This window comes from Arvicola amphibius, chromosome 12, assembly GCF_903992535.2.
Source record: "Arvicola amphibius chromosome 12, mArvAmp1.2, whole genome shotgun sequence".
Taxonomy (NCBI): domain Eukaryota; kingdom Metazoa; phylum Chordata; class Mammalia; order Rodentia; family Cricetidae; genus Arvicola; species Arvicola amphibius.
The window spans coordinates 80,477,236-80,504,813 of record NC_052058.2 but is presented as its reverse complement, the minus strand read 5'-3'; the positions used below and the strand labels follow the sequence as shown (position 1 = coordinate 80,504,813).

General features: G+C 36.6%; 1 protein-coding gene across 3 annotated transcripts; it reads left to right on the top strand.

Annotated features, from left to right (window-relative positions):
* The first annotated feature begins 1,007 nt into the window (after positions 1-1,007).
* F13b (coagulation factor XIII B chain) lies at positions 1,008-24,758 on the top strand. 3 transcript variants are annotated; one of them, XM_038349151.1, is made up of 12 exons: positions 1,008-1,157; positions 5,918-6,110; positions 8,265-8,450; positions 9,118-9,294; positions 9,632-9,808; positions 11,894-12,073; positions 12,288-12,473; positions 13,450-13,632; positions 16,704-16,904; positions 17,374-17,556; positions 23,380-23,593; positions 24,378-24,758. In XM_038349151.1, exons 2-12 carry the CDS (start codon positions 6,041-6,043, stop codon positions 24,409-24,411), a joined length of 1,791 nt encoding a protein of 596 aa, XP_038205079.1. In that variant the 5' UTR covers positions 1,008-1,157; positions 5,918-6,040; the 3' UTR covers positions 24,412-24,758. The 3 variants fall into 3 exon arrangements, with proteins under 3 accessions (XP_038205079.1, XP_038205077.1, XP_038205078.1); XM_038349149.1 differs by having other exon boundaries at positions 5,918-6,118; XM_038349150.1 differs by having other exon boundaries at positions 1,031-1,157; positions 5,897-6,118.
* Positions 24,759-27,578: the final 2,820 nt, after the last annotated feature.

The following is a 27,578-nucleotide window of genomic DNA, read 5'->3' as shown; positions in this document are numbered from 1 at the left end:
ATTTAAACAGACTTAAACTGAATTAGAAATTGAGAACAGAAAATTTTCCAAAGGGAAGGTTTTCTAGATGGATACATGAGTGGTTTCTACCAAATGTTTTGAGCTGAACTAAACCAATCTCACTTAAATTATACCTGGCCACCTAGAAAGAAGCAAAGAAGTTTCCAAACTCCTGTAAAGTCAACATCAAAGGATACCAAAGTCTGATAAGAATATCCCTGATAAGCACAAACGGGGAGCTAGTAATTGCAGAAATGCGTTGAATGGAGTGTACATCACTGACTTGCTCTTGACACGCGGATATGTTAACTAAGGAACCTAATCAATTTACCACACCAATGACAGAAAGATGGAAGAACAGCACAATAGTGGGCACTACTGTGCGTTGGATATGCCTTCCAAATGATTATGTGTAGTACCTTTATATTCACAACACAGTTGTTTTCAGATGTGAGGCCTAGTGGGAAGCATCTAGGCTGTGGAGACAAGGACATGAAGACATGCCCATCGTGGCCATTCAAAACTTTTCCATACACAAGTGGTGCTGTAATGGTATCCATCTGCCCACTCCCACAGAGCTCATACACTCTGCATGTTGTGCCTTACTGTTTCTGATTTCTTCCTGTCATAGTTTGAGACAAAATCATTCATGTCTTTGGAGACTGCAGTCCAGATAATGCATTTTCACATCAGGGCTCCATTACCTCACGATCCTAAGTTCATCTTTGCTCTGACAAAGCTGGTAAACAGCTGTGGGCAGGTAGACTTTGCCCTAGGAATATACAGTTGGGAATCTGACTTAAAATGTACCCTTCTTTATTCAGACTGTATGCATTATTTATACTATTATCATTGTTGCCTCTGCTGCCTAGTATGCTTCTGTTGAACTCAGGATGAAAAATATTGTCATCCAGTACAAGTACATTATTTTGAATTGTTTGAGAATGTGTTAAGCAAAATATTAGCTTGTTCCAAAGGTACTTAGACAGACATTGTAATTATTAACTTGTTTTGTCAGAAGTATTGTGTACTCAGTGATGAGATCCCGGGTGCTCTAGGATTTTAAAAATCTTCATGAGGAAAGCAACTGAAGATGAGGTTGAGATACTTGCTATTTATTTTTATATTATTCATCTCAGGAGACGTCTATGCAGAAGGTAAAGTTAATTCCTTTAGTATTCCTTATTCTCTAAAATGTAAAGAGAAAACTGAGAGTCTAATTGTCATATTATTTGAATTGTAACCTGATATTTTATTTCAATATACCAATCTTGTAACACATGCTTTAAATAAATGTAATAATGTTTTAAAATTTGTTAATGTTTCTTTGAACAAAACTGGTGTGGTATTTTTATAGTAGTGTAACTTGGACAATAAAAGCCAACTTTATTTTTCTAGATTTGTGGGCATAAGCAGGCAGGATCTAATGACTTTAAAGGGTTTTCTGGTTAAAATACAGCAGGTTGGAAGGTGTATATTTGCCTTAATTGTAGTTTTAGGTAAGAATCCATGCATAATACTAATACTTGCATAGTTTAGTTCTTTCCTCTTACAGCGAGAGTTTAATTGGGAAATTTGAAGAATAACAAAGTCATTAGCAATATTTCTACTCATGGTGTTCATTGTCTGGAGCTATGAAATAGTGATTAATTTGAGGGCAATATAGTTGATTATAGAAACAGGAGCACTGGGGGAGAGAAAGGCTACAGAGGTGATTCTGTCACAATAATGTTATAAATCAAATTGTCCAGAGATATCGCTACTGCAGATTTTCTATTACAGTGCTTTGTGGGTAGTCTTGCTAGAGTGTAAAACAGATTTGGGTGGAAGGTGGGCAGTGTACCAGTGAGAATTACTAGTGATGTAGTAAGTGTTATAAGATGGTAAGGTTAGGTTAGGCGGATGAGTCAGTGATCCGCGAGAGCTTCTCTAAATTAACATTTATAATTATAATTGTGTTTTAGTTGACCAGTTTACACAATTTTTTACCAACAACATTATTCAGGTGAAACTATATTACTCTCATTTCATACAAGTAAAGGAAGTGATCTGCTTGCACACAGGAGCAATATCCCTATGCTAGTCACACGGCCAGTTGAGAAGCTCATGGATAAGGAGTGAATTAATTCTACCCATGATCTCTCTCAAATTCCATTTCTCCCAGGACCCACTCTAGAGTTTGGGCATGCTCTTACATATGAAAATAGCTTAGTAAAATATGTATTTTTAAAATGAGTTTTGCTATTGATGTTGGGTCATAGGTGCCACAGTAGAGAGAGAAGCTCACCAACAAGTTGCTAAGCCTTCATTTTCCAAAGGAGCAGAGGGGTACAGCCTTCTTGGGAAAGACTGACACTCGGCTAGCTCTCTCCAGTTACTTTATTCAAACACATGTAAGGTGAATTAGAACTAGGAAATGTCCCAACTACCAAAGTCATCTTGCTTTTGCCGCCTTTGAGAGCAGAAGCCTACGTATATCTCAATACCAATGATTATGGGTTACCATAATCAGTTAAGTTACATCTAGTAGTCTACAAAAGACTCCTCAAAATCCAGCTGTCAAAAGGCACAAAGCAAGATAATTAAAATAAAAAATAGGAAATCACAGAAATCTTAACATCCCAAAAATATTGTAATAAATGTGAATAAACAACAGAACTCCAGGTTTGCCACAAGTGCCTGAGGACCAAAGTCGGTAAAGCTGCAAACTCTCACGTATCACCAAGTACAGATTCTCCAGAGAAACGTTTCTTCAAGGTTTAAACCATCTCAAAACAATATTCCAGGCTCTACTGATTAACCCAAGCATAGCAAAGGCTTTGCTGAAATATTTCTCTCAAAGCCGGACACAAAGGCTTTACTATACATATCACTATAGTTTGCCCTCATAATAATGAAACCTTAGTGTAGACTTTTATCTTCTACATGTTTTATTTTATGAGATACTGTTATTTTGACATTGTTTTCAACTGTTGTAGAATTTCATGTTTTATCTGCTGTTCTAGTGATGGGCATATAGTTATTCTAATTCCAACTCACCCATGAACAGCTCTGAAATCAGGATGGCTGTGTGATCAATCACTTCATCTCTTACCTCTGCTGGACTTCTACAGTACTTAACAACAGAACACTTTGTAAAACAGTATCCTATCTCTGCTTCGGAGCTTATAATCTCCCAAAAGTTAACGTGATGTTCTTGCCTCTTATCATTTTTATGAATTCTTCAAATTATCCTATGCGGGGGCATTTTGTCATCTAGTGAGATTGTCTCAGTGTTGCTTCTTCCTAGTCCTTGCTTCTTAGTAAGTTTTCACGTTTATGCCTATATTTCTTTGGATGTTAAGACTTTTGCAATTTCCTATATTTTTCTAATTATCTTGCTTTGTGCCTTTTGATAGCTGACTTTGGGGGAGCCTTTTGTAGATGATTAAATTGTAACTTCTTGGTGGTTTTTGATCTTTCAAATCCCTTGTCAAACATTATGTGTATTTTTCATGGACAGTGATTTTTATCCAGAGTAATTCCTGACTTTGATATTATAAAATACATTATTCGTCTCACAGTTTCTGTTTTCTTCTTGCATCTCTGAAGCCAGAATGTGGTTGAAGCCCCTAGAATTATACAATATGGGAACTACACTGTCGTGAAGAAAATGTAAATGTCTACATTTATTGTATTTATTAGTTCTTTCCCTAAAACTAGTCTGCTAGTTTATATATTTGAGAGGTTTTTCTGTTGTGTATTTTCATGTTCATTGGAGCCACTTGCCTCTTCTCCAGTAGCTCTGTTTTCTTCTGGTCTGTATTGCCAGTGTCTTTCCTTATATGGCTAGGATACCGATCGTGCAATTGTGAAGTTCTGTGCTTATTTACAAAGCATGTTTCAGCTAATATTGATTTTGTAGCCTGTTGACTCTTTTATCATGATGACTTCCTGACTCTCTTCTGGTTAGTTTCCATTCATCAAGGCATGTTTGTTACCTCTGCTGGTGTCGGCAGAGCATGTCCAGAACAGGGGACATGAGGCATAACTCATGACAGTCTACCCATTGTCTCTGTCCATAACAGTCGCCCTTGGGATCATCACTGTTCTCCATAATACAGCTATTTTGGGTCCTTCCATTGTAAACTCCTGGTTCTTGGGAATGGAAAATGCTAGAATTCTTGGGGACTCTACTGTATGTGTTTCATTAGATGCTGGCAGTACTATGGTGCCTATGATTTTTGTTCTGTTTTCCTCAGCCCTGGATGGCACTGCCATCATTATCTGCCTAAGGCAGCCAACCACAGAGTTAATGACTTCTTTACTATGGCTTACTTTGCCTCTTTAATAAGTCACATGATTTGTATGCAACTAGGTTCTTTCACTCACTGTTATGCTTTCGAGGATGATTTGAAAATTGTAGGTTTCTATCTAGTTCACTGTGTGGTGTCATTGTCTAAATCCATGGTTCTCAACCAAAGAGTCACATATCAGATTCCTGCATATCAGATATTTATATTATGATTTGTAACACTAGCAAAATTATAGTTATTAAATAGTAACAAAATAAATTTCTGGTTGGGGGTAGCTACAACATGAGGAATTGTAAATAATAAAGGGTTGCAGTATTAGGAAGGTTGAGAACCGCTGATCTAAACTTTTCTTTTTAACCATTATCTTTTCTGCCATTAAAGGGGACTTAGGCTTTTTTGCAGTCTGATGCTGTTATGAACAATGATCACATCAAAGTGCTGTCTCTTTGAACTCACTCTGTGCCTTTCTATGAAGTGTCTCATATGGGTTTTGCTTTCCTAAATATCTCCAATGTGCATTCTTGTGTGCGAGAGGTCCTGTTTCTCCAGTCACTGTGAGAATTGGCTTGTTCCTTTCAGTCATTTTAGTGGTATTGCAGTAATATAATGGCGGTCTGATGTGAATATTCCAATCACAAATCAAGCTAAATATTTGCCCTCTGGCCACTTAGACATTCTGGTTTTCAAAGCTTTAATTCACTGTATGCTCCTTTTCTAAAAGAAAGGCCACTTATTTCACAGTTGTATGTGTTTCTGTATCTCAGCAACCTCATTTGCTCTGATGTAGTAGACGCTAGTCACACAGCTTGGCAGCTTGCATCTCTGGGTCCCCATTTGTGGCTCCATTCAACTTCAGATAGAAATTAGTTGGGAAAAAGTTGCAGGAAGGCCTCAGAAACAAAAATTGAGTTTTAATTTACATTCATAAAATGATGGGCAGGCAATGTACTAAATAGTCTAAGCGTCCAGAGATCATTCAAACGATGTGGGTGGAGGTGTGTAGAGTATATGCAGATTTTAATTACTTAATTAAGAGATTGGAGCATCTGTGGGTCTTGACATCTCCAGGGGAGCTTTGAAATCGACTTCCTGCCGGTAAAGTGTCAACTTTTACTGAGCATGGAAACATAGCTGAACCAAGGAGAGCTGTTCTGTGAGTGAAATGCCTGCTGGATTGAAAGAGTAAGAACAAAGAATAGAAAATATTTTAATACCTCAGATTAAATAAAACCTATGATTAAAACAAACCAAGCTTTTATTTTTATTTTTACTTCTACTAATGTAACTTTCAGAAAGGTTAAAATTGCATATTGCATATGTGATGTCATGATGTGTCTTTGAGAGTAGAGTGTTGTTCTACAAAGCCAGAACAGGTTTCCAGGATAAAATCGCCTGTTAGTTATTCTGAGTGACACAGCTATTCAGAATTGCCAGCAGATATAAAGAGGGGAGGGCATGATATTAGATATTTAGATCATCACAGTATCACTTCTAAACTTAGCTTATGAAAATAAGTACAAAGTGAAGAATCTGCAAAAAAAATATTTAGGGATGTTGTTTGATCATAGGTTTCATGGGTTTACATGTTTTTCCATTTTCAGCTTGAGTTTTCCTCATTTCAGAGAAGCAGTGTGATCTTCCTGCCGTGGAAAATGGAAGGATTGCCCAATATTATTATACATTTAAAAGCTTTTACTTTCCAATGAGTATAAACAAAACACTATCATTCTTTTGCCTGGCTGGCTATGCAACCGAAAGTGGGAAGCAAGAAGAGAAAGTCAGGTGTACAGCAGAAGGCTGGTCTCCAAAGCCAAGGTGCTTCAGTAAGTCAGCGCATGCTGTCAGCACAATGCTTAGAAACTAGCTCCTGGGAAGAGAATGCTTACCCATATTAAATGTGAATGGTGATTAAGCTTTGTATATATATATATATATATATATATATATATATATATATATATTAAAATTACTGTTATAAAATACCACATATGAAATTCTGTAAATGATGCTTTTATATCAATAAGTCACTTCATTTGTTTTTTTTAATAGCACTTGTGAAGAATTATCTGCAAATGACAGGTACATTGGGCTACTTTAAGTAAGGAGAGTTTATCATATCCATAATCTTTAACAGGGAATCAGAATAAGATGTAAGACTGGGTTTCATAAGGGATGAGTCATTCTAGTGCTTTTTCATGTGTACACTTACCGCTCATCTGCATGCCCATTTCCTATCCAGTGAAAGCTGCAGTTTTCTGCAAATCAACTCCAGATTTGGGAGTAGTTTCATAAAGGGCTCATTGCATCGCTTCACGGGATGGTGTGTTCCTTTATCCCTGGCTTCTCTGGGCTTAGGTAAAATGTCGTTAACTCAAGAGTCCCCTGAATTCCTGTCTTCCAAAGTAAAGGAATTACATTTTGTTCTTTCCATTCAGAAGAGGAGTTTTGGTATAGTAGTAGCTGTGGTTGATACGCCTACTAAACAGAGCTACATAATATACTCATTCTGTGAGTTCAGGACAGACCAGAATTTAATTTAACATTTTTCTATTAATGTAGAACATAGATCTATAATATAAATCTCACTATAAAATCATAGAGGAAAGTCACAGAACTTTGAAGTTGCTCTCTTAAGAAATAGAACTTTGCAGAGATTGGTATGAGAGCATAACGGTGAAAAGAGAATCTCTAGCGTCAACTAACTGCATGTGATTTTAGCACCACCTCTATGAAAGTGATTTGAAAATTCTCAGCCTGATTTTTATGCAAAAAATGGAGTTAATACTGATTCAGTAGAAACTTTTGTATAGAGTGTTTGCCACACAGCTAGTAGTAAATGTGCTTTTGTTAATATTAACCTTGGGCAACTTTCCTAACTCTTCTAGATTATTTTGTCATAAAGGTACAAAAATATGATATAAAATGATAGCAATTGTGATAGTAATTTTTACTGTATTGTACCTTACTGTTGCACATATTTACAAAGGACTTGATTGTGGACTCACAAGTTTTTGGGATCATATGTATGACTTAGTCAGTTTACATACACTGACTCCTGGATTCTGTGCAGTGAGGTGATCCAGAAATATTTTCTGAAAGCATGAATGAATTATAGCAAGTTATTTTAGAACTATTTAATTGTCCATTAAGTATTTTTTATTTTATAAAACAATGGAATAAAACATGAAATAGATCAAGAAGAGATTAATTTTACTTATGATTACTGACAATTAGTGAAAAGCTATTGGAGCATTTTCCAAAAGAAGATGTGGTAAGAGTAGGAGTGGCTATAAAAATTGAAATTTTTACAAAATTGAAATTTGTACAAAATTTGTACAAAAACAGTTAGTTGTACATGGAAGTTTCTGTCCCACCTGGTCCCACAGCCTTTCAGTTCCAAAGAAATACACAGAGGCTTATATTTAAAATAAACTGTTTGGCCTATTTGCTCAAACTTAAAATTAAATAGCTCTCATAACTTAAATTAACCCATAATTCTTGACTGTGTTAGCAACGTTCCTTGGTCCCTTTTATCAGTGAGGCATTCTCATCTTGCATGCTCTGTGTCTAACTGGTTCCTGTGTCTCTCTTTTCCTCACCCCAAAATGCTCCTACTCTAGTTACCCGGCCTATACTTCCTCCCTGGCTAATGGTCAATCAGCATTTTACCATATAAATACAAGTGACAAATTCTTACAGTGTACAAGAGCATTATCCCACAGCAGTTAATGTCAAAGTGAATACATTTCCAAAGGAGTTTTATGCAGGGCATGTAAGATATTTCCAAAATTAAACTATATCAGGGAACTATGAAGTGAAAATTTTACTCCTCAAAGTTCCAACTAAGAGTAGCATTATATGTTTGTGTTATTTTTCAGTTTAGAAAAGCACAATCTAAATTTTTCTATTAGGCAAATTGCTACTGTAGTTTCTTTATGACACTAAAGCACCTTTACTTTTACAACACAGAAAAATGCCTAAAGCCTGCCCTAAGGAATGGTTATGTCTCTGATGGGAAAGTACTGTACAAAATTCAAGAGACCATGCGCTATGGTTGCACTTCAGGATATAAAACCACTGGAGGAAAGAATGAGGAGGTGGTCCAGTGTCTTCCTGAAGGATGGTCTTCTCCACCATCCTGCAGAAAGGAGCAAGGTAAGCATACAATAATGTTATTTCCTGAAGTACGTATAAGTTCCTATGAGGTTACGCGTCGCTCAAGAGACAGTTTTAATCTCTATAATTGATTTTCCGCTATGTCTCTTCTATATGAGAAGGTGACATTATTTTGCTTTTCTCACGTGCTTGATGTTTTCTTAATCCACGTGTTCTCAACTGGAGTAAGCCTCCTGCCTCATCAGATCTTACTCAACTCCAGCAAGTCTTCTGCCTCATCAGACCTTACTTTGGACTAATAAGATAGAGCTGAGATGCTCAAAGTGAAAGAACCCTACTAGGTTTTCTGTATAATTCAATGCAAATATTTTCAATTCTAGATAATTTGACAGCATAAGTTGTTTAAATTATGCAAATCCACAGAAGACAATCAAATTATTTCTTCACAAGACTTCATCTAAAATGAGGTCTTTGGTTAAGTACAATGGATCAATATCTCAGAGTAAGAGACTGATAAGGTGGTTTACACAACTATAAAACGTAAATCACAGAGGCAACGGCAAAGTGATGTTTTCAGTTTTGCAACAGTTGGTTTTGCCACATATTTTTAATATTCAATGTGATGCCATTTGGGACTTTTTTTTTAATATTCCAGGGTATTGATGGAGTTTATCAAAGATCATAAGATAAATGTTTAACATTTCAGAGACGTGCTTGGCCCCTGAGTTGTATCATGGGAATTATTCCACGATGCAGAGAATATTTAAAGTGAAGGACAAAGCGCAATACTCCTGTGCTTCTGGCTACTACACCGCTACGGGGAAGCAGGCGGAAGAAGTGGAGTGCCACGCACACGGGTGGTCCTTCACACCACAGTGCAACAGTAGGTTCTCACTTCGGTAATAACTTCTTGGCTGCAGAAGTTCAGCTCATATAAGTTGTCTTGCCAGTAACATTCCATGCATCTTAGCTTTGTCTTCGGCTGTAATTCAGTTAATAGTAAACTTGTTCACTTCAAGTTCTCAAACAGGAAAACCTCTCTTTAGCACTTGTAATTCAATTCATTTAAACCTGCTGATATTTAACAAGATAAAATATATTAATAAGCTTATAGAACAAAATATAGCTAATGTTTTAATATGAATTGTAAATAGTAGTAAAATTCTATTACGAAAAATAAACATGTTTTGTTATTTTTAATCTATTCTTTCATTTTTTAGAATTAATGTGCAGTTCTTTGAGATTAATAGAAAATGGCTATTTTCATCCTGTAAAGCAAACCTATGAAGAAGGAGATGTAGTCCAATTTTTCTGTCATGAAAATTATTATTTAAGTGGATCTGATTTAATTCAGTGCTATAACTTTGGCTGGTATCCAGAATCTCCCATATGTGAAGGTAATTTTTAAAATTTCATGCTTAAAAATTAGCTTTAATTTCTATGATCTCTGAATGATCACATCTAATTCTAGTTTCAGAACAATTTTTAAAATAATCATTTTATAGCAAGTCAATGAATTATTCTATCTAAAAAACTAGGCATCGTATGCATTTGTATAGTAAGGATTATGTTGTATTTAACATGCATATATGTGTGTGTAGTGTGTGCATATGTCTGTGTGGGTGCATGTGTGCTTGTGTGCATGTGGAAGCTAGCAGTTCATGCCAGGTTTCTCCTTTGGCCCCTCTCCTCCTTAGTTTTTGAAGACAGTCCTCTCATTGCACCTGAGTTTATTGAATTGGTTGGTTTGCTTAGGTAATGAGCATTAGGTTGCTTCCATCTCTGCCTCCCTAGTGATGGATGATAGGCACCTCTCACTGTGCCTAGCTTTTACACATATGCTAGGAATCATACATAGGACCCTTTCTACCCCCCCACCCCCATTTATAAGGCAAGCAACTTTATCAGTATCACTATATCCCTAGCCCTATTTTAAAGCCTCTGTCATACATTTTCAATCTGTAGCTGCTTGAGACACTATCTTAATTGGCCACATATTTCTTGATCTGAAAATTCCATCTTCAAAATAATAAAATAAGAAGCACAAAGAGCAGAAGAATACTAACCTTAAGGGAAAATGGAAAAAGAGGTCGATAATTTAGTTAGAGCAGTCCAGACATATAATAGGTAAGGTTTGATTTCTATCACTGGTTGTGTTCAAAGAAGTGCTATGATTATCTTCAGAAGATACTAGTTCGTAGCCATAGAGGGGCCTCATGTGGCAGAGGAAATTAAGTACAAGTGTGTGAGTATGCATTCAAGATTTTGATTAGTACTCTGTGAGAGAATTCTCTTGTCTATATTTGTAGAAATGACAGATAATATTTGAACTGGTTCTGAAAAAGAAATAGAAATCTGAGGATTTGGTGAGGTATGAGAGGCAAAAGGTACAATGGGCACCATTTCTGCTGTATTATAGGAAATAATGTTATTGTTGACAGGCCGGTCCATGACCTGGGAGTAATATGGAAAAAAGTGTAATTGAACTAGATGCCAGCAGTAAGGAAAGGGGTGTCTGGACAGGACATGGATGGCAGTGCCTATACCTATCATAACTCTGCAGTGCAGTGAGCAATTGCTTTGAAGTTTTAGCAACTCTCTAGTTGAACCCAACAGCCTTCGTATAACAGTATGGGGGTTGTTAGCAAGTTGTCTGTAGCATATTGTCTGAAAAATGCATGACAGATTCATTGCGTGTTCTGCACCCCACTCCAAATTAACATGGCATCATGTCTGTAGTTTTATAAATAATTGTTATTGTGTGTGGAAGAGGAATATATTGAGCTCTATACTTCTCAACCCTAGATATCCTCATCCTAATCTAGAGCGAGCATAGTAAATTTATGTGGCAAAGAACTACAGGGGTTGACTAAAGATCTTGAGGTGTGGATATTATCTGAAGTTATTTATTGGTCCCTAAATACAATGACAGGTGTCCTTGTAAAGGTGTCTGGAAGGGTAATTGACGATAGAAGAGGAAGGTGGATATGGAAATCGCATGGCTTTACTGGCTGATGAGCTGTACTAGTGCCAACCTGAAGGTTTGGCTTGACAGTAGTAGTTGAAATTCACTGTGGGTGTTGGTCGGTTTTGTGCTTTACAGGCTGGTGTGCCAGTCTTGCTGACCTTTGGCTGAAGTAGCCCTCTATCCCTTGCCTTCTGGCTTCCTTTCTTTGGACTCTGATAGTGCAGCAGGTTGATTCATTAAAGTCAGTAGGGAGAGGGTCTTTCAGGAAAAACGGCATTGTGAATTTATGTTGGCCATGCAACATAACCACATACTAATTCACCATCTTTCTTCAAGAGACATTGACAGGTCCCACTCACGGAGAGGAATGCCGTGTCAGAGAGCTGTCAGAAAAGGGTTTTCCTGCTGCCTGTCTACCATGTTTTCTATGGTTCTTTGCACCATAAATATTACCAATAAATCTTTATAATTTTTTGTAATTACATGACTAAATAGGCTGATATTTTTACATAAGGAAGAAGAAATCGATGTCCTCCTCCACCCGTGCCTCTACATTCCAAAATTCAACCGCATTCAACAACTTACCGCCATGGGGAAACAGTGCGCATAGAATGTGAACTTAATTTTGTGATTCAGGGTTCAGGAGAACTACTCTGTGAAAATGGAAAGTGGACAGAACCTCCCAAATGCATTGGTTGGTAACAATTCTTAAAGTTAGTTTGTATTAATATTTTAAGTGTTTAATAATGGATTTTATTGGGACATTCTCAAGCATATGTATCACTGTCACTTGCTCTTATTCACAGCCTGCCCTGTGCTACTCTCTTGTCTTGGTAAAATCCTGACCCAGGGTCTCCTAAAATGCTTATGTAGCTCAGTGGTCTCTTCCTTTCATTGTACCTCCACAGAAGAGAAAGAGAAGGTAGCCTGTGAGCGACCACCCTCCATTGAAAATGGCGCTGCACAAACACACTCCGAGATTTACTTCAGTGGAGATAAAGTGACATACAGGTGTGAAGGGGGCTACTCTCTCCGGGGATCAAGTACAATAACTTGTAGTCGTGGCCAATGGACGCTGCCACCTGAATGTGTTGGTATGTGTGTTACTTCTAATATTCATGCCTACGGTGCTCTTTTCAATCTGTCTGTGCAAGGCCAGATGCTAATGCTTGCAAAATTTAGAGACACATATTTATTGAATCTACTGTATGTATGTATTTTGAGTATGTAGATGTCTTTGGAGAATTTAGACCAAATTAATAATTCAGAATCGAAACATCATTTAAAGTACATTATTACTAGGTTGTTGTGTAAGCCGAGTTAGTGTAAATCTTGCACTTTAATTGGCCACACATATGTGAGGTGTGTTTCATTAAAGAAGTAACAGATGGAGGTAGTGTTAGTGGTTGGCCATAAGTATGACTGCTTCCCCTCTGCATGCGTGTACTGGCTTTCTCTCCTCTGCAGGTTAATCCTGCTGATTGGAATTTTGCAACTTACCCTTCTAAACCTTGCAGCTTCTAAGAAGCACACTCTTGATTTTGATTTTACTCAAGGATATCACAAGGCTAAAATCACTCCCTTCTTACCATCTTTCTCATGTTTTGATTAGATATTGAAAAAAGTTCCCCAAACATACTTACCTATTTATTACATAAGAAAAAATCCCACAAAAGAGGCTAAAAGCATTAACTAAAAAAGAGAAACTGGAAGAGAGCATATCTTTCATTCATGCGTTAACTGAGAATAGGATTGAAAAAGAGAAGGAAGAATACAGGAGTGGATAATGCCCACTGTAGTTTTAGAGTGGACCATGACCCTTAGGGTCTTTCCAAGCATTTCAGAACATCCTTATCGCAGCCACTTTACCATCAAGGAAAGAAGAAACATGCTTGATTTTTTTCTTGCTATTTGTTCTTATTAATACATTTTAAAAAATACTTAAGCTAAAACCTTTGGAATTTCTGATTAACTTAGAAACAGTTGTATAAGTGATAGTACAAATATTAGGATCATGTTTTGGATAACTATCATTGTATTGTTATGGGTTTGTTCAATTCCTTTTCTTAGAAAATAATGAGAACTGTAAGCCTCCACCTGAAATAGCGAATGGTGCTGTTGTTGATGGGTTACTGGCAAGTTACACAACAGGATCCTCCGTGGAGTACAGATGCAATGAGTATTACTTATTGAGGGGATCAAAAACATCTCGCTGTGAACAAGGAAAGTGGTCATCTCCACCAGTTTGCTTGGGTAAGCAAGAGTACACATAAGTGAATTTATTTAGTCAGTACTTTTTAAAATAATGTTTGTTATACATTTACCCTGCTTTATTTAAACAGGAGACTTGTTATATTCTAGTATGGATCTACATAAGTGTTTTGCATATTAATTTTATTGTTAATATGCACATAGCATATAATTGGTCACTTTTGACGAAGTTAAAATCCAGTGGCGATATTTGAACTTTGTGCCTAGTTCCATTGTGTACCGTGTGCTGCCTGGCTGCAGATTCCCCTCTGTGGACCTCACTGTCTTTCCATGTAGTGCCAGCATATCACCATTGGGAGAGAGGGGCACCTCTTTTTTGGCAGGGCTCATTGATGACTTTGATCCACTTCCTTACTCAAATGGTCACCTTTGTTACTCTCAATTTTGTTAATCTTGTTTGAGCTAACTGTTGTTTATGACTTAGATCATATACATAATATTGTCATATGCAAACATGAACACAACGCAAATATGCTTTATTCTTTGTATGGGATATGCTTTCTCCACTTAAAATGTAGTATAAATTTTACTTTGTGTTTTTATGTCTGCATAGTATTCCGTAGTGTCTGTTCACCATAAATAATTCAAATAATCACTTCATTGACATAATTTACTGTTTAACATTTTTACACAACAATAAATTTTGCAGCAAGACATTTTTGTACTTAAAATGCTTATATTTTTCTTTAAAAAGCTACTTACATTTAGTTTTACTCTTTTATTGTCCTTTTTTTTTTGTTTTTTTGAGACATGATTTCTCTGTGGTTTTTGGTGCCTGTCCTAGAACTAGCTGTTGTAGACCAGGCTGGCCTTGAACTCACAGAGATCAGCCTGCCTCAGTTTCCCAAGTGCTAGGATTAAAGGCATGTGCCACCACCGCCGGGCTTCTATTATTTTCTTACATATTTTTTTTCATATTTTCTGAATTTATATTTTCTGATGAAATATCTGAAAATTTTTTTCTTAATTGTAGAATCATCATTCAGATATTTATTTCTGGTTTATAATTTTTCCATTAAGGAATTGAAGTTACAGTTTTCTTAAGCTTTGTTAAACTTTGGATATTTTTATTATCATGCTTTTGTTAATCTAATAATTATAGTAATTTTAATTTTGTTTCTTGAAGTATAACTTAGGCAGATTTCAGTTTTCTGGTGGCTCAGGTTTGTTATTTCCTGAATCATTTGTCGTCACTTAGCTTTCATTTCCTACTTTCTTATACACTATAGCAATATAATTAATATTAACCATTGAGAATCACATACATTGGAAATATTTTTCTTGAATCTATTATTATTAAAGCATAGATACCTTCAGTTTTAGCCTTTGTCGCTTTTACCCTTCAAGTCATTCTGAGAATGCTGTGCCCATCAGATCAAATACACCTTCAACTACAACTTTCTGTTACTGTTATATTGTCATAAATGCTTCGATATTGAAGTTTTGGTGATGTAATTGATTTTTTTAACTGAAATGTAGTCTCTGTGGACAGAGACTAAACTAGGATGGCAATGAAACAACTTCAAAACGTTCCCTCCTGCTCCTCCAACAATTGCCATAAGACGTTCTGGCCTAACACTAGCGAATCAAGGCATACACTGAACAAGGGGTCACCTTTGTGAGCAGGAGCAGGGTACGAGGAGAGAGTCTTACCCTCTCGTTATCTGTTAGAATCGGCAGTTCTTCCACTGCAGGCCCAAACAGCTGCGTAAGGGGTGCAGTTCTCCATCCGTGGCAGTATTTAGTATGAGTCTCCCTAACATCTTACCCATTTCCCCGTCCTCCCAATGCTCCACCAATACTGCTAACATCTTACCCATTTCCCCGTCCTCCCAATGCTCCACCAATACTGCTTTCTTTATCTTTGCCATAATTTCCTTTTGAGTTCTTTATATTGATTTCTCCCTCCCATCTGAAAATAGCAAGGTTTAAGCCTTAAAATCCTTGATCACGTGTACTTCTCATTTAGGATTACCGGAATCTTCTTACTTCAGAGGGCACACCCCTTTCCTTCAGCCTTTTGATAGTACTTCCTATACACCCCCCTTAAATTACAGTGCAGCTGTCAGGGGGTTTCCAGCCACAGCAATTTATGTATTTATTACATTTGTGACTCATTGTGGGGGTTTCTGTTTCAGTATGAGCTCCATGAGTTCTTATTGATGGGTATGTACGGAATGGCAGTTTCTCTTTAAATATGTATCAATTAAATGCACTTTCTGTTTCAAGGTCAGTAGTTAATTTAAAAATTATGTTTAACATTGCCGGTTAGTGACCTGAAATAATGTTTTTAACTTTGAAAAACTAGTTGGTTCAAATCTATAACCTCATGAAATTAAGGAATATATAACTAATTAATAAAGAATGCATTTTATTATTGATATTGTCATATCATGGGCCTATGGTTTAAGATGAGCTAGAGTAACTTACATGGCCTGAGCCTTGAGACAATGAACTGCCAGGACCGTGTTGTGGTGGGAAAGCAAGCCCACTCCCCTCTTGTCCACCAAGGAGATCTACCACGACTCTTCTGTGGTTTAGTCTCTGACTCCTACAGCTGGAGAAAGGACACATAAAATGTTTCTTATTCTGCCTCCCACCCCAGGCAGCTCTGTAGCCCTAATTCCAAAACAGCTCTGAGCTGTGTTCAAGCTTCCTATTCCAAGGCTCCCAGCTAAGCGTTTCCAAGGTTGAACTCCCCAGGTCAGAATCCCCAGTAGTAAACCCATATATTACCCAAGAACACTCACACCCTAGGGAAAAGTTATAAACATAAGTCAATTTGTTTTGTCCCATGAACTCCTGTACTTGCCTGTGTGCTGAAACCTGGAGCCAAGTGAGTCCTCAGTGTAGTGTGGAAATACCCCTCATTTCCTGTCTGTGTCTCCACACGTGTTACTTCTTCATCTAACATGGATATATGAGCTATAATAATGTTGAATGTCAGATGTATAATATTACTTCAGATTCCTATTGTAGTTTTTATTTTAAAATATATTATTCACATACTTGTCAGATGACTGCTTGTTTTAAAAGAGCATTTTGTTTTTCAGAGCCATGCACTATTGATGTGGATCACATGAACAGAAACAACATACAGATGAAGTGGAAATATGAGGGCAAGGTTTTACACGGAGACCTAATAGATTTTGTGTGTAAACAGGGATATGACTTGTCTCCGACAACCCCGCTGTCTGAGGTGTCTGTGCAATGCAATAGAGGAGATGTGAGATACCCCGTGTGTGTTAGAAGAGGTAAGGAATAACACTGGGCATGTTGCTCCATTAGCATCTTCAGCCTTATCTTCTAGCCACAGTTGGACATGACCCTGATTTCTGCTTCTAGTCTGCATACACACTCAGAATGTAAGGCATTTTATTTATTCCCTGGATCTAGGGCCTATTTCTTTTTAATAGGAGGAATGCAAGGTAACACATATAGAAGGCATATGCTTTTGGCTTGACTAAAAAGGAAACCATTAAATCATATTGTTAACATTTTGATTGTTGTAACTATGTATTCTAGCTTTACAGCATGAAATTCTAATTTCATATTATGTCATGTAGCATGATATTTGTTGTAGAATTATCTTCAATATCAGAAAGTATCGGTAATTGCTTTAGTGATACTTTTATTTCAGTGAATAATCACAATTATGTTTGTAGCAATCATCAAACACTGTAAGCTCATTGTAGCGATTGCAATCTGTAACATATTTTTCAGAATCTAAAGGGAGGTGTACATCTCCCCCACTGATAAGAAATGGAATCATTGTTAGTTCAGCAGCCAGCGCCTATGAAAATGGCTCCTCAGTAGAATACCGGTGTTCTGAGAACCATTTCCTGCAAGGGTCCAGGGAGGCCTATTGTGTAGATGGAGTGTGGACCACACCACCATTGTGCTTAGGTATGTACCGCTCACTAGACAGCTCTCTGTTTCACTCTGCTCTTGAGAGGGAATGTGACAGAGACATAACATTTTATTTTCTTGTTTTATTGATTCTCAAATACGACCATTTGCTTCTGATTCTCCTCTGTATTATGAATAACTATAGTCCATTTACTCTTACCGGTGCTTATTAAGTGTAAACAGTAAGTTACATACTATTCTGTTGTTATGTTTTAAGATGATTAAGCCATAATGTCATAGAGAAATTATTATTCAGTGCGATTGATACTATAATACAAAATAGGGAAGAGTATTCAGAATATATACATGTATGAAATTGTCAAATAGCTGAATTAATCGCTAAAAATGAAAAAAAAATGTTCTCAGACAGAGGTAATGCTAATAATATCTCCAGGCCTTAAACCATGTGTGGACCTAGGGGACACAGAACACTAACACAGTATGTGGTGGAGAAAGCAATGGGCAAGTGTCCATAGGAATGGCCTAAAGAACAAAAGAATGAATTATAATGAATCACAGAGACTAAGGTTTCATAGTATGTGTTTTGTTGTCAGGTAGCCAAAGAAATGCTGTGAATTCTTTGTATGTTCAAATTTTTTCTCATTTTACATCTTTCAGTTTTTCTTTTGTAGAGTGATGCTGTTTTCTTAGATGCACAAAACCCAAAGCAGCTAAAATATTGCTGGTTGTCCTATGTAATTTTAAGACAGTACTCCTTTATCCATAAAAATACTTGCCTTTAAACTCTTGTGGCCAACTTTCCTACCTTACAGAGCGAACTTTTGAAATTTATTTCTATTCTTTTTCATTTAATATATTTTGGCCATATCGATTCTTCCTCTCCCCCACCTCTACCAGCTCCCCCCATCTCCACCTACTAACTTTCGCTTTCATTTAGTTCATGCTTGTAGATTTTGGGAAGGAAAGGAGAGACTTAGGGAGAGATACAGATACAGAGAGACAGAGAGAAGTGTATTCACTTATGCATTAAATTTTTTTTCATATTTTGATTTTTCAACCATCTGGATTTGTATTTTAAGTGTATTTCCTACGTACAATGTCCAGTTGGTTTATTTCAAAACATACAATCTGATAATATTTTTCTTTGTTGTAAAATATTTAAATCACTGGCGTATAAAAATGTACTTACTGACGCACTTGCGTTATAAAGTCGTTTACCACATTCATAGATACTCTACCTGGTTTATAGCATTTTTTCTCTTAATTTAAGGCTAAAACTAGTCTTTTTGTTTTATGATTCTATGAGTTTGCTTATGCTATTGTCTAGTTCTCCCTTACCTACTCTCGGAGATTATATCATGACACAGATTTCTGCGATCTCATGCAAATCATTCGTTTATTTCTTCTTCTTTTTTTTTCATGGTTTATTTTTTTTTATATTTAAAAATTTCCATCTCCTTTCCTCCTCCTCCCCCCTCCCTCCCCTCCTCCTCCCCCTTCCCTCCCCTCCCCTCCACCCATACCTCCCCTCCCTCCTTCTCAAGGCCAAGGAGCCATCAGGGTTCGGATTTTAGGACACTATCCATTTTCTTACTCCTTCCACACGCTGTCTTAACGTGCTGTGCCTTCTAGTTCTGCATGTAGTTGAAGTCCTGGAGACACTGTTACCCTTGTTTTTGTCTGACATTCTTGTTTCACTTTTTGGTGATGAAGTTAGTTATTTGACAGTTTCACATGTTTTATGCTGTGTTCTCGTTACATTGCCCCTCCCTCTTTTTTACCTTCCTCCCAGCTCTATCAACCCCCTCATCTCTGAAAGTTCCTTTGCAGATTCATGCTTTTTAGTTTTGTAACTTATTTAGTTTAACCAAGGTCATCTGTGTGACTTTTATATTGGACTGTCTACTGGAGTCTGCTGGGGTCATTACTGGGCGTACAACTAAAGACAAGGATTTCCCCTCTCTGAATCCATCAGTAGCAATAGTCCAGCAGTGAGGGGTAGAGTCACAGAGGCCCTCCTCCATCCAGCCTGACCGTTGATGGGCTCATCATTGTGCACTCAGCTCACACATCTGGAGCTTCTATAATTGCCATGGCTGTGTCTACCCATGAGATGACATTTTGAAGCACTCCTCTCTATTTCTTTCTACACTACCTTCTTGACTGTTGCCTAGGTCTTAGAGGGTATGATATAAATGACTTATTTAATATTGAGTACTCATCCATCTATTTTCAGCACCTCATAGGTACTGGTATTTGCATGTACCAACATTCACTGGAAAGAAAGGATTCATTGATTTGTGCTGAGAGCAGCATATATTTTTGAGTATAAACATAAATGTAATGTTTAGCCGAGTGGTGGTGTCAAAAAAGTTGATGTCTATCCAGGTGATGGGACATGCCTTTAATCTCAGCAGTCAGGGAGGCAGAGGCAGGTGGATTTCTGTGAGTTTGAGGCTAGCCTAGTCTACCGAGTGAGTTCCAGGACAGCCAGAGCTACACAGAGAAACCCTGTCTTAAAAGATGAAAATAAATAAATAAATATGAAAACAACTCGATGTCTGTTGAGAAACTCAAATCTACCAAAGAAGATTAAAAATGGACATTGTAGAAATGGAAATGTAGTAGCTAAAGTTTTCATTGTGCCCAAAGGTGCTATGCAGGCTTCCTGGGGAGGAGGGACACATCAACAGGGTCACCAATCACTCAACTCTGCAGATAGAATATAGGTGCGCTGGTTTATTAGTGGCATGGCTGTTTGGGGGTTAATAGCTGCTTTGTGATTGGATCTGAATGCTGATTCATGGCTATTATTGTAATCAGAGCTGAAAGAAAGCCTATGGGTTGGGGAGGTTACAGGCCAAGTAAGGAGCAGAGAAAGACAGAAAAGGACAGAACACAGGACATAAGTAAATACACAGATCCTTCTGAACAACTTATGTTTGCCTACCAGAAGAAGAGGAGACCTTATTGCTGAAAGCATCACATACCTCAGATGCATGATACAGCAAAAGCAAGCTAGCACTGAACTTGGAATGTCCTCCTTACTGGCCAGCTTTTATAGTCACAGAAGATACAGTAAAGGCTGCTGGGAGGGACGTGAATGGTCTCATCCAACTGTGAATTCTGTGGTCTATGACCAACTTCTTAAATAAGTTGTGCCAACTTGCAAAAAAATGGCATTGCTGTTATGGAGTAACTAACTGCACTCTGATTAAATTTGAGTTAATTAATACTTAATATAAATTAAACATCATATATAATACAAAATTATTTAGATGTATATAATATAAATATAATGTATGTATGCATTATATATTACATGAATATAATACATGTTATATATTACATAATATAATAATTATATATATAATATATAATCTCAGTGTAGCTGTGAAGCCTATCTTTGATTTGCTCTGTAGACCAGGCTAGCCTTGACCTCACAGAGATCCACCACCACCTGGCTAGACATCAACTTTTTTGACCCTAGTTATCACACATATCTTGAAGTCCCTATCCACAAAGACACAAATCTATTTCCTAGCCTAATTTACCATTATTTATATGATAATCGACTGAATAGTAAACATTATATGTGAGCAAATTTAGGAATTTAGGACTCCATGATCTATTCAATGGAATACTTGTTCAGTCCTCTGCCTAAATGTTAGGACTGATAGGACTGAGGTAGCTGGGCTTGGTCCAATTGGAATTGGATGTTTGCTTTTTATGGTTCTATGCCGAGACTTCTGTTTCTATGCCTCCTTCTAGACTGACAATAGTACCTGTGAAGATTGCAAAATATGCAGCGCAGTTGTCAGCCTAACTACCATGACTCATTCACCTGCAGCAGCTACAAATCGATGAATACTTCAAAGGGGAAAAAAGCACTTAGAGGATCAAGCTCAGTTAGCTACAGTCTGAACCCCTCAGTCACCAACTCCAGACCCATTCATGCTTCTTTCTGCTCTCAGCCCTGTGAGATTGTCAAAAACTTTGTCATATGCCTGTTACTGGTCATTTTACACAAAGTCTTTCAGCTGAATTGAGAATCAAAAACACACCAAAATTTTTTTTCTAGTATCTTCAAATCATTGGCTGCCTATGTGGTTCTCAGGTGCCCTGGCATACTTGTTTTAAAATGCTTTAGTTTTTGCTATATTTTTGGTCTTATATAGGGTTCTTGGTCATAGTGAAAGCAGAAAGTCTGAGAATCATTTTTAAATAAAACCTCAGGGTTTATAAAACAGTGCTGTTTGGGGGACGTCTCTGGAAAGAACTCGCTGACACCAGTGAGAGTGGGAGAGAGACGTATTCACAAGTGGACAGAAGCCAGGACATAGCCTGGAAGACTGTGATTCCACATCTAGTTTACACTCTCCTTTTATATTCTAAACTTCAGGGCAGGGCAAGCTGGCAAGCCAAGAGGACTGTCCAGAAGCATAAGCAGCTGCAAGCTTGGAGGCTTTTGCATTCAAGGACATATTTTTTTAAGCTTTTGTGATCAGGCAGCTAAGGGCAATGACCTATTGTGTTTCATCTAGTTTTCCAGGTTATTCTGTTCTAGGTAGCAAGGTGAAGTCATGTTTGGCAATAAACAATACAAACAAATAACTAAATATATCAGTACATTAGTATCTAACAATTGGTACTTTCTACTTTATTCTACTTCAATACTAATTTACATTGCAATTCAGTTTGACCTCATTAAAATAATATTTAATGGAGAGCCTGCGATTCTGATGACTCTTTCCAATTATTTTTTACTTAGCATATTGCTTGTAGTATGTCTCACATAACATTTGACCTATAGATAGTCAATGAATTCTTTAAAAGTGTCTGCATGAATTAATTTGTTCTATATTAACAATTTATGGTTGATGTGTTGCATTATCAACTCTGGACATCTTTAATCTACTTCTGAAGGCTTCCTTTGGTCTTAAGTCATTCAGGGGGCAAATGAGATTCAAAAAACCCTATTTTGAAGATTTTCAAAATGCTATTTTTAATATGGGGAAAATCAGAGATGCGTGCCTATTTATATTTTGTCCTGCTTTATGATAATATATAGTTGAAGGAAAACCTGAAAACTTTCATTGATCAGTGTTTAAAATAGAATCTAGTCTCTATATTCCTCAACTTGAAATTTAAAAGAGAGAAAACTGTCCGCTGCTTTGGATGGAAACATTTGGATTATTGTTGAAAATCTAGCTTGTTTCTATATTGCCATCTTATTAGTAATTAATGATTTATCTTGAAAATATTATATATGTATTATTTAATGGACTATTACATATGATATAAATTATTTCATGGTTTCAGACTTCTGACCTTTTGAAAATATAATAAAAGTGGAAATTGTGTTTATAACTGACTATGCATATTGAAAATTAACCAATGGTAAAATATATGGCCTACTTACCACAGACAAAAAACTAATCCAAGGAACCTATGATGACAATGTGAATATGTATATGTACATATATGTGTGTATATATATACACACACATATATGGGCTTGCTGGGGTTTGAACACAGGACAGGCATTTTCCCATGTTAGGTAGCCCTTTATCACTGAGTGACCTCTCAGACACATTTAAACTTTCTGAAGAAGCAAAGGAAAGGGACTGTAAAAGAATTTTTATAACTATCCAAGTATTCTTTTGACCAGAGGAGGGAATGTCACATAAGTTCCTTTGACCAGGAGTGAACATATTTTCAGACTCCAACAATAATTCTGACCAACTTGCTTGTCTTTCTATGGAGTGTAAGGTTATCCCATATAGGCAACACTGAATGTAGTGTTTGTACAAGATGTTATCAATACGGTTTTCATCTTAATTTCTTGTGTTTGTTCAGAGCCTTGCCCATTGTCGTTTGTTGAAATGGATAAGAATTATTTACAGCTGAAATGGAATTTTGACAATAGACCACTCATTCTCCATGGCGAGTATATTGAATTTATGTGTAAGAGAGATACATACATAACTGAGACATCTGTTAGTGGGTCTGAACTTCGAGTGCAGTGTGACAGAGGAAGGCTGAAATATCCAAAGTGTACTCCAAGAGAAAGGTAAGAAAATGTCCTTAGGATATTTTTGTCTAATTTTATTCAAGAGGTTTACTATTTTATAAATTCTATAAATATCATGCTCTATAGTACTCTGTATTTATGTCTATCAGAAAGGAAAATCATATTTTTTTCAAATCTTAAACCCATAAATGCTGGAAACTTTTGAGTTTTCTGGAGTCAAATTGCTGTTTACCATTTGATATCTGTGATATTTTGACAGTTGGAAAAGAAACACATATTTATATACAAAATTTAAATGTGCAAAATTTGAGTCTTATATTTTGAAATAAGAAAAATAACACATTTATCAAACTTCTTACTGGTCATAAGTTCACATACAACAAAATTTTGGAAATATGTGTATGTTGCAGATAATGAGACAATCCTGGGAACTGCAGAAGGATGATCTTTAAAGTGTATCTATGTGCCCTATACAAATGCTTAGTGTGCTTGCCTAGAAATACCCCTTATGTTTAATTATGATAAAATCGGAGTAGAAGATTTTTGTTTAATATTAAAAGTTTTGGTAACTGGGATCACCCTTTTGAAGATGGAAAAAAGCAAATAATTTGAAGAAATTATAAACCTGGTGTTAATATAGTCAACAACATTAACAAACAGCATAAAGTTTTTCAAACAGAATCAGAAGGATGCTTAACTGAGCATGGTTACCTGCTCTGAGTGGGTTCTACTTAAGGCATTGCACATATGAATTGTAATAGGCAGTGAATAATGACTAACATTCTTTTACATTTTCTTCTCTTTCTCTCCCTTTCTCATCAAGGAGTCTGTCTTTTCAAGAAGCTGCACAGACATAAAAGCAAATGGAAGGAAGATAAAGTGTATTTCAACATATCAAGAATCCTGCATAAAATAGCTTTAGGAAGACTGTGCTGAGTCCGGTGTCTTTGCATTTTATCTCTGCATAAAAATGTGCTCAACATTTTCCTTATTGATGAATCAAAGCAGCAATACATTTCATATTAGTTTGATTTCGCATTTAACCTGAACTTCATTGTTCTTTTCGCCTGTTAAATTTGATTTACTCAGCAAATCCTTCCATTTTCCAGATCATTGCCAGACTATATTGTTTTCTTAAGTTTCTATGGAAAATACATTTGTCTTTATTATTTTCATTAAAATTAAGGTTTTCTGTTACTTTTAATTCAATATTTATATTAATATCAGAGAAAAACACACTGGAAAGACAAGCAGCTGCCATGATAAAGTAGAAGAGTTACTTTATAAAATGAGGAAGAGACTACTTTTCAAAATGTAATTAATGTTAAGCCTAATATATGCTACAAGGATAATAATCAAATTATAGTGTAGCATACCTACTTGTTCAAATAATGACTTTTGTTGTTTTAATAGTTTATACTTTCTGCACAACAGCTTAAGGTCAGAGAGTTGGTGGAGTCATGCAGATTACATATTGTAAAAGCAGAGGTTCTGCCGGGAAAGCAATCATATCAGTTACCTAGTTCAGTGGGTCACCTTCAAAAGCAACACTGCTACCTCCTTTCTCAAACAAGGGCTGTATTTCCAGTTGTGATTCTGTTCATTCGCAGGCATGTAGCATTACCATCAGGATCATGGTATCCCCACCAGGACTGGCTGTTAGTCCAAGAAGAGTTATCCTATTCTTTTACTTCCAGATGTTAGTTTCTTATTTACAAGACATTACTTAACCCCCAAGTTATAATTACATATCTTTTGAATTGTTATTGCAAATCCTATTGATTTAATTCCAGTTTCTGAATTAATGAGAGAATAAAATAACTGAGAATGGATTCACATGAAGTGACGGCACAAAGGTAGGAATGCACTGCTTAGTGCTTGGGGACAGAGTGGAGAATGAAAATGGGGATGTGAAGAGAATGGCTGGATTGGCTCCGTGAAGATCAGTAGAGACGAAACTAAAAATACTGTTTAAGGTCTGGATTCCCTCACAGGAAACAGGATTGTAGGAACTTTAGACTGTAGATGGGGGGAGGGACTCGGGTCCTGCCTCAACTTGATTTGCCAGACTTTGTAGACTCCCCATGGGAGGACTTATCCTTACTGAGGGTTTGGGTTGGGAGAAGGTAGGGGTAGGAATTAGGAGGGGAGGGAGAGGAACTGTAGTTGGTATATAGAATGAAAAAACTTTCAAATAAAAAAATTTTAAAAATCAATAGAAGATACATTTGGGAATAAAAAGAAATAGTTTGAGTAAATTATCAAGATGGCTAATTGTTGAAATTAAGTTATAATAGTCATCATTTGCCTTTTGTTTTAAGTTCCATCAAGAAGAATATGAAAAAAGCTAACTTTGCTTAGCAATTTACTATCTTTGTAGTACAAGGATTAAAGATCAAGGAAGCACTGGCATGATGACTACCCAGGAGTGTTACAAAGTGTAAAAGGGTATTGCTCAGTTATTCACATAGAAACTTAAATTTTTCAAGAGTAAATTAAGAATTCATAGATATCTACTTTTTTCTTCATAAAAAAGAAAGATCAAATACTAGAAAACATTACATATTAAAACAAATTCAGGAAGTTCAGCTTGAGTTCTTTGAGGAAAAGTGGATAACATGTGGCTCTAATAAATCTAACCAAGTGGCTGAAGAGTTGGCTCAATGGATAAGAGTGCTGGTTAATCCACCAGAGAGTCAGACTAAAGTTCCCAGCATCTACGACTACTCAGAGTTGTCTGTAACTACAATTCCAGAGGATAGGATGCTATCCTCTGGTCTCTGCAGGTTCTCCAAGCATGTGGTTCACATAATACACTTATGTATAGACACACTCAGGTAAAATAAATTAATTAATGTTTTTTTAAAAAGATTGGCAGAAAATTCAAAAGTAATCTCCCTATAGATTCCCAACAGTCATGCCTTTTGCTTCCACAGATGTATACAAATAGAACCTTTCTCCATTGTCTCTCATGCATACTCTCTGATTTGCGCTTCCTGTATTAATGATGACTATTTTCGTGTAATTATTTGTGTGTCATTTTGTATCCAAGACAGAATAAGAAAAACTCAGTCCTCTTGTAAATTTCCTAGTTCCTAAAACAACTGAACAACAGAATCACAACTACTTTGAAGCACTATTAATACAAACCCAGAAACAAATATTGGGGTGCAGCCTGAAGACCAGAAAAGCAAAGCAGCCAGCCACTGTTACCTCTACCTCAGTTCAAAATGGCAATCCTGCCTCTAAGAATCTCAAAATGAAACTGAGACTGAGAGCTGTCTCCTCCAATTTTATAATCCTATTTAATTCTGGGATTAAGGGCCTGCACCTGGTTTCTATGGCAAGCTGGTGTGGCTACTGGGATTAAAGGTGGTTGTCATTGCTGCCTGATCTGTAAGGCTGGACAGTGTGACTGTTTACTTTTTCTTTTCTGATAATAAATTTTATTTATTAAAATAAAAATGAAATGATGCTACATTTCCCCTTTTTGTCTAAAATAAAAAAGAAGGCTGTAACTAATATAGGAAAAACTATATATAATAAGTGAAATAAGCATATACAGTATGTACAGGCAATAAACACATCAACAATGTCTAGTCCATTTGCATTTTACAAGTTCAGAGAAAACACTCTATAACTATAATAACTTGGTGAGTCCAAAGTCTTGAACCTAATTTACTTTCTATCATAACTTGCTTTCTGTGTTAAGAAACAAGGAAAACTGTAACTATAACTATATAGTCTTCAACTCCATCAGGGACCTAAGAAGGAAATAATATTAACTGAGTAAGCAGGAAGTGCAAGCAAGTGACTTCCAAAAGCTGTGTGTAATGACAGAAACAGTTGACTGCTGGGACAATTACCCAAAGTTCTCCTTCAACTTGGGCATCCATCCTTGGCCTACAGGCCTAGCATATCTGACAGACTTTTCTATGAAGCAAGATATTCTGAAAGGCTGTCCCCCCCTTGTCTTGACAATGTTTGGTCATAATTTTCTTTTGTGTCCTGCTTGTCTAATTAT

Bases quoted from the DNA above. Each gene is read 5' to 3' on its own strand.
- F13b (XM_038349149.1), top strand. From the start codon at position 1,094: ATGAGGTTGAGATACTTGCTATTTATTTTTATATTATTCATCTCAGGA. The intron at 8,451-9,117 runs GTAAGCATACAA...TTAACATTTCAG, and splicing joins ATCCTGCAGAAAGGAGCAAG to AGACGTGCTTGGCCCCTGAG. The intron at 17,557-23,379 runs GTATGTACCGCT...GTGTTTGTTCAG, and splicing joins CACACCACCATTGTGCTTAG to AGCCTTGCCCATTGTCGTTT.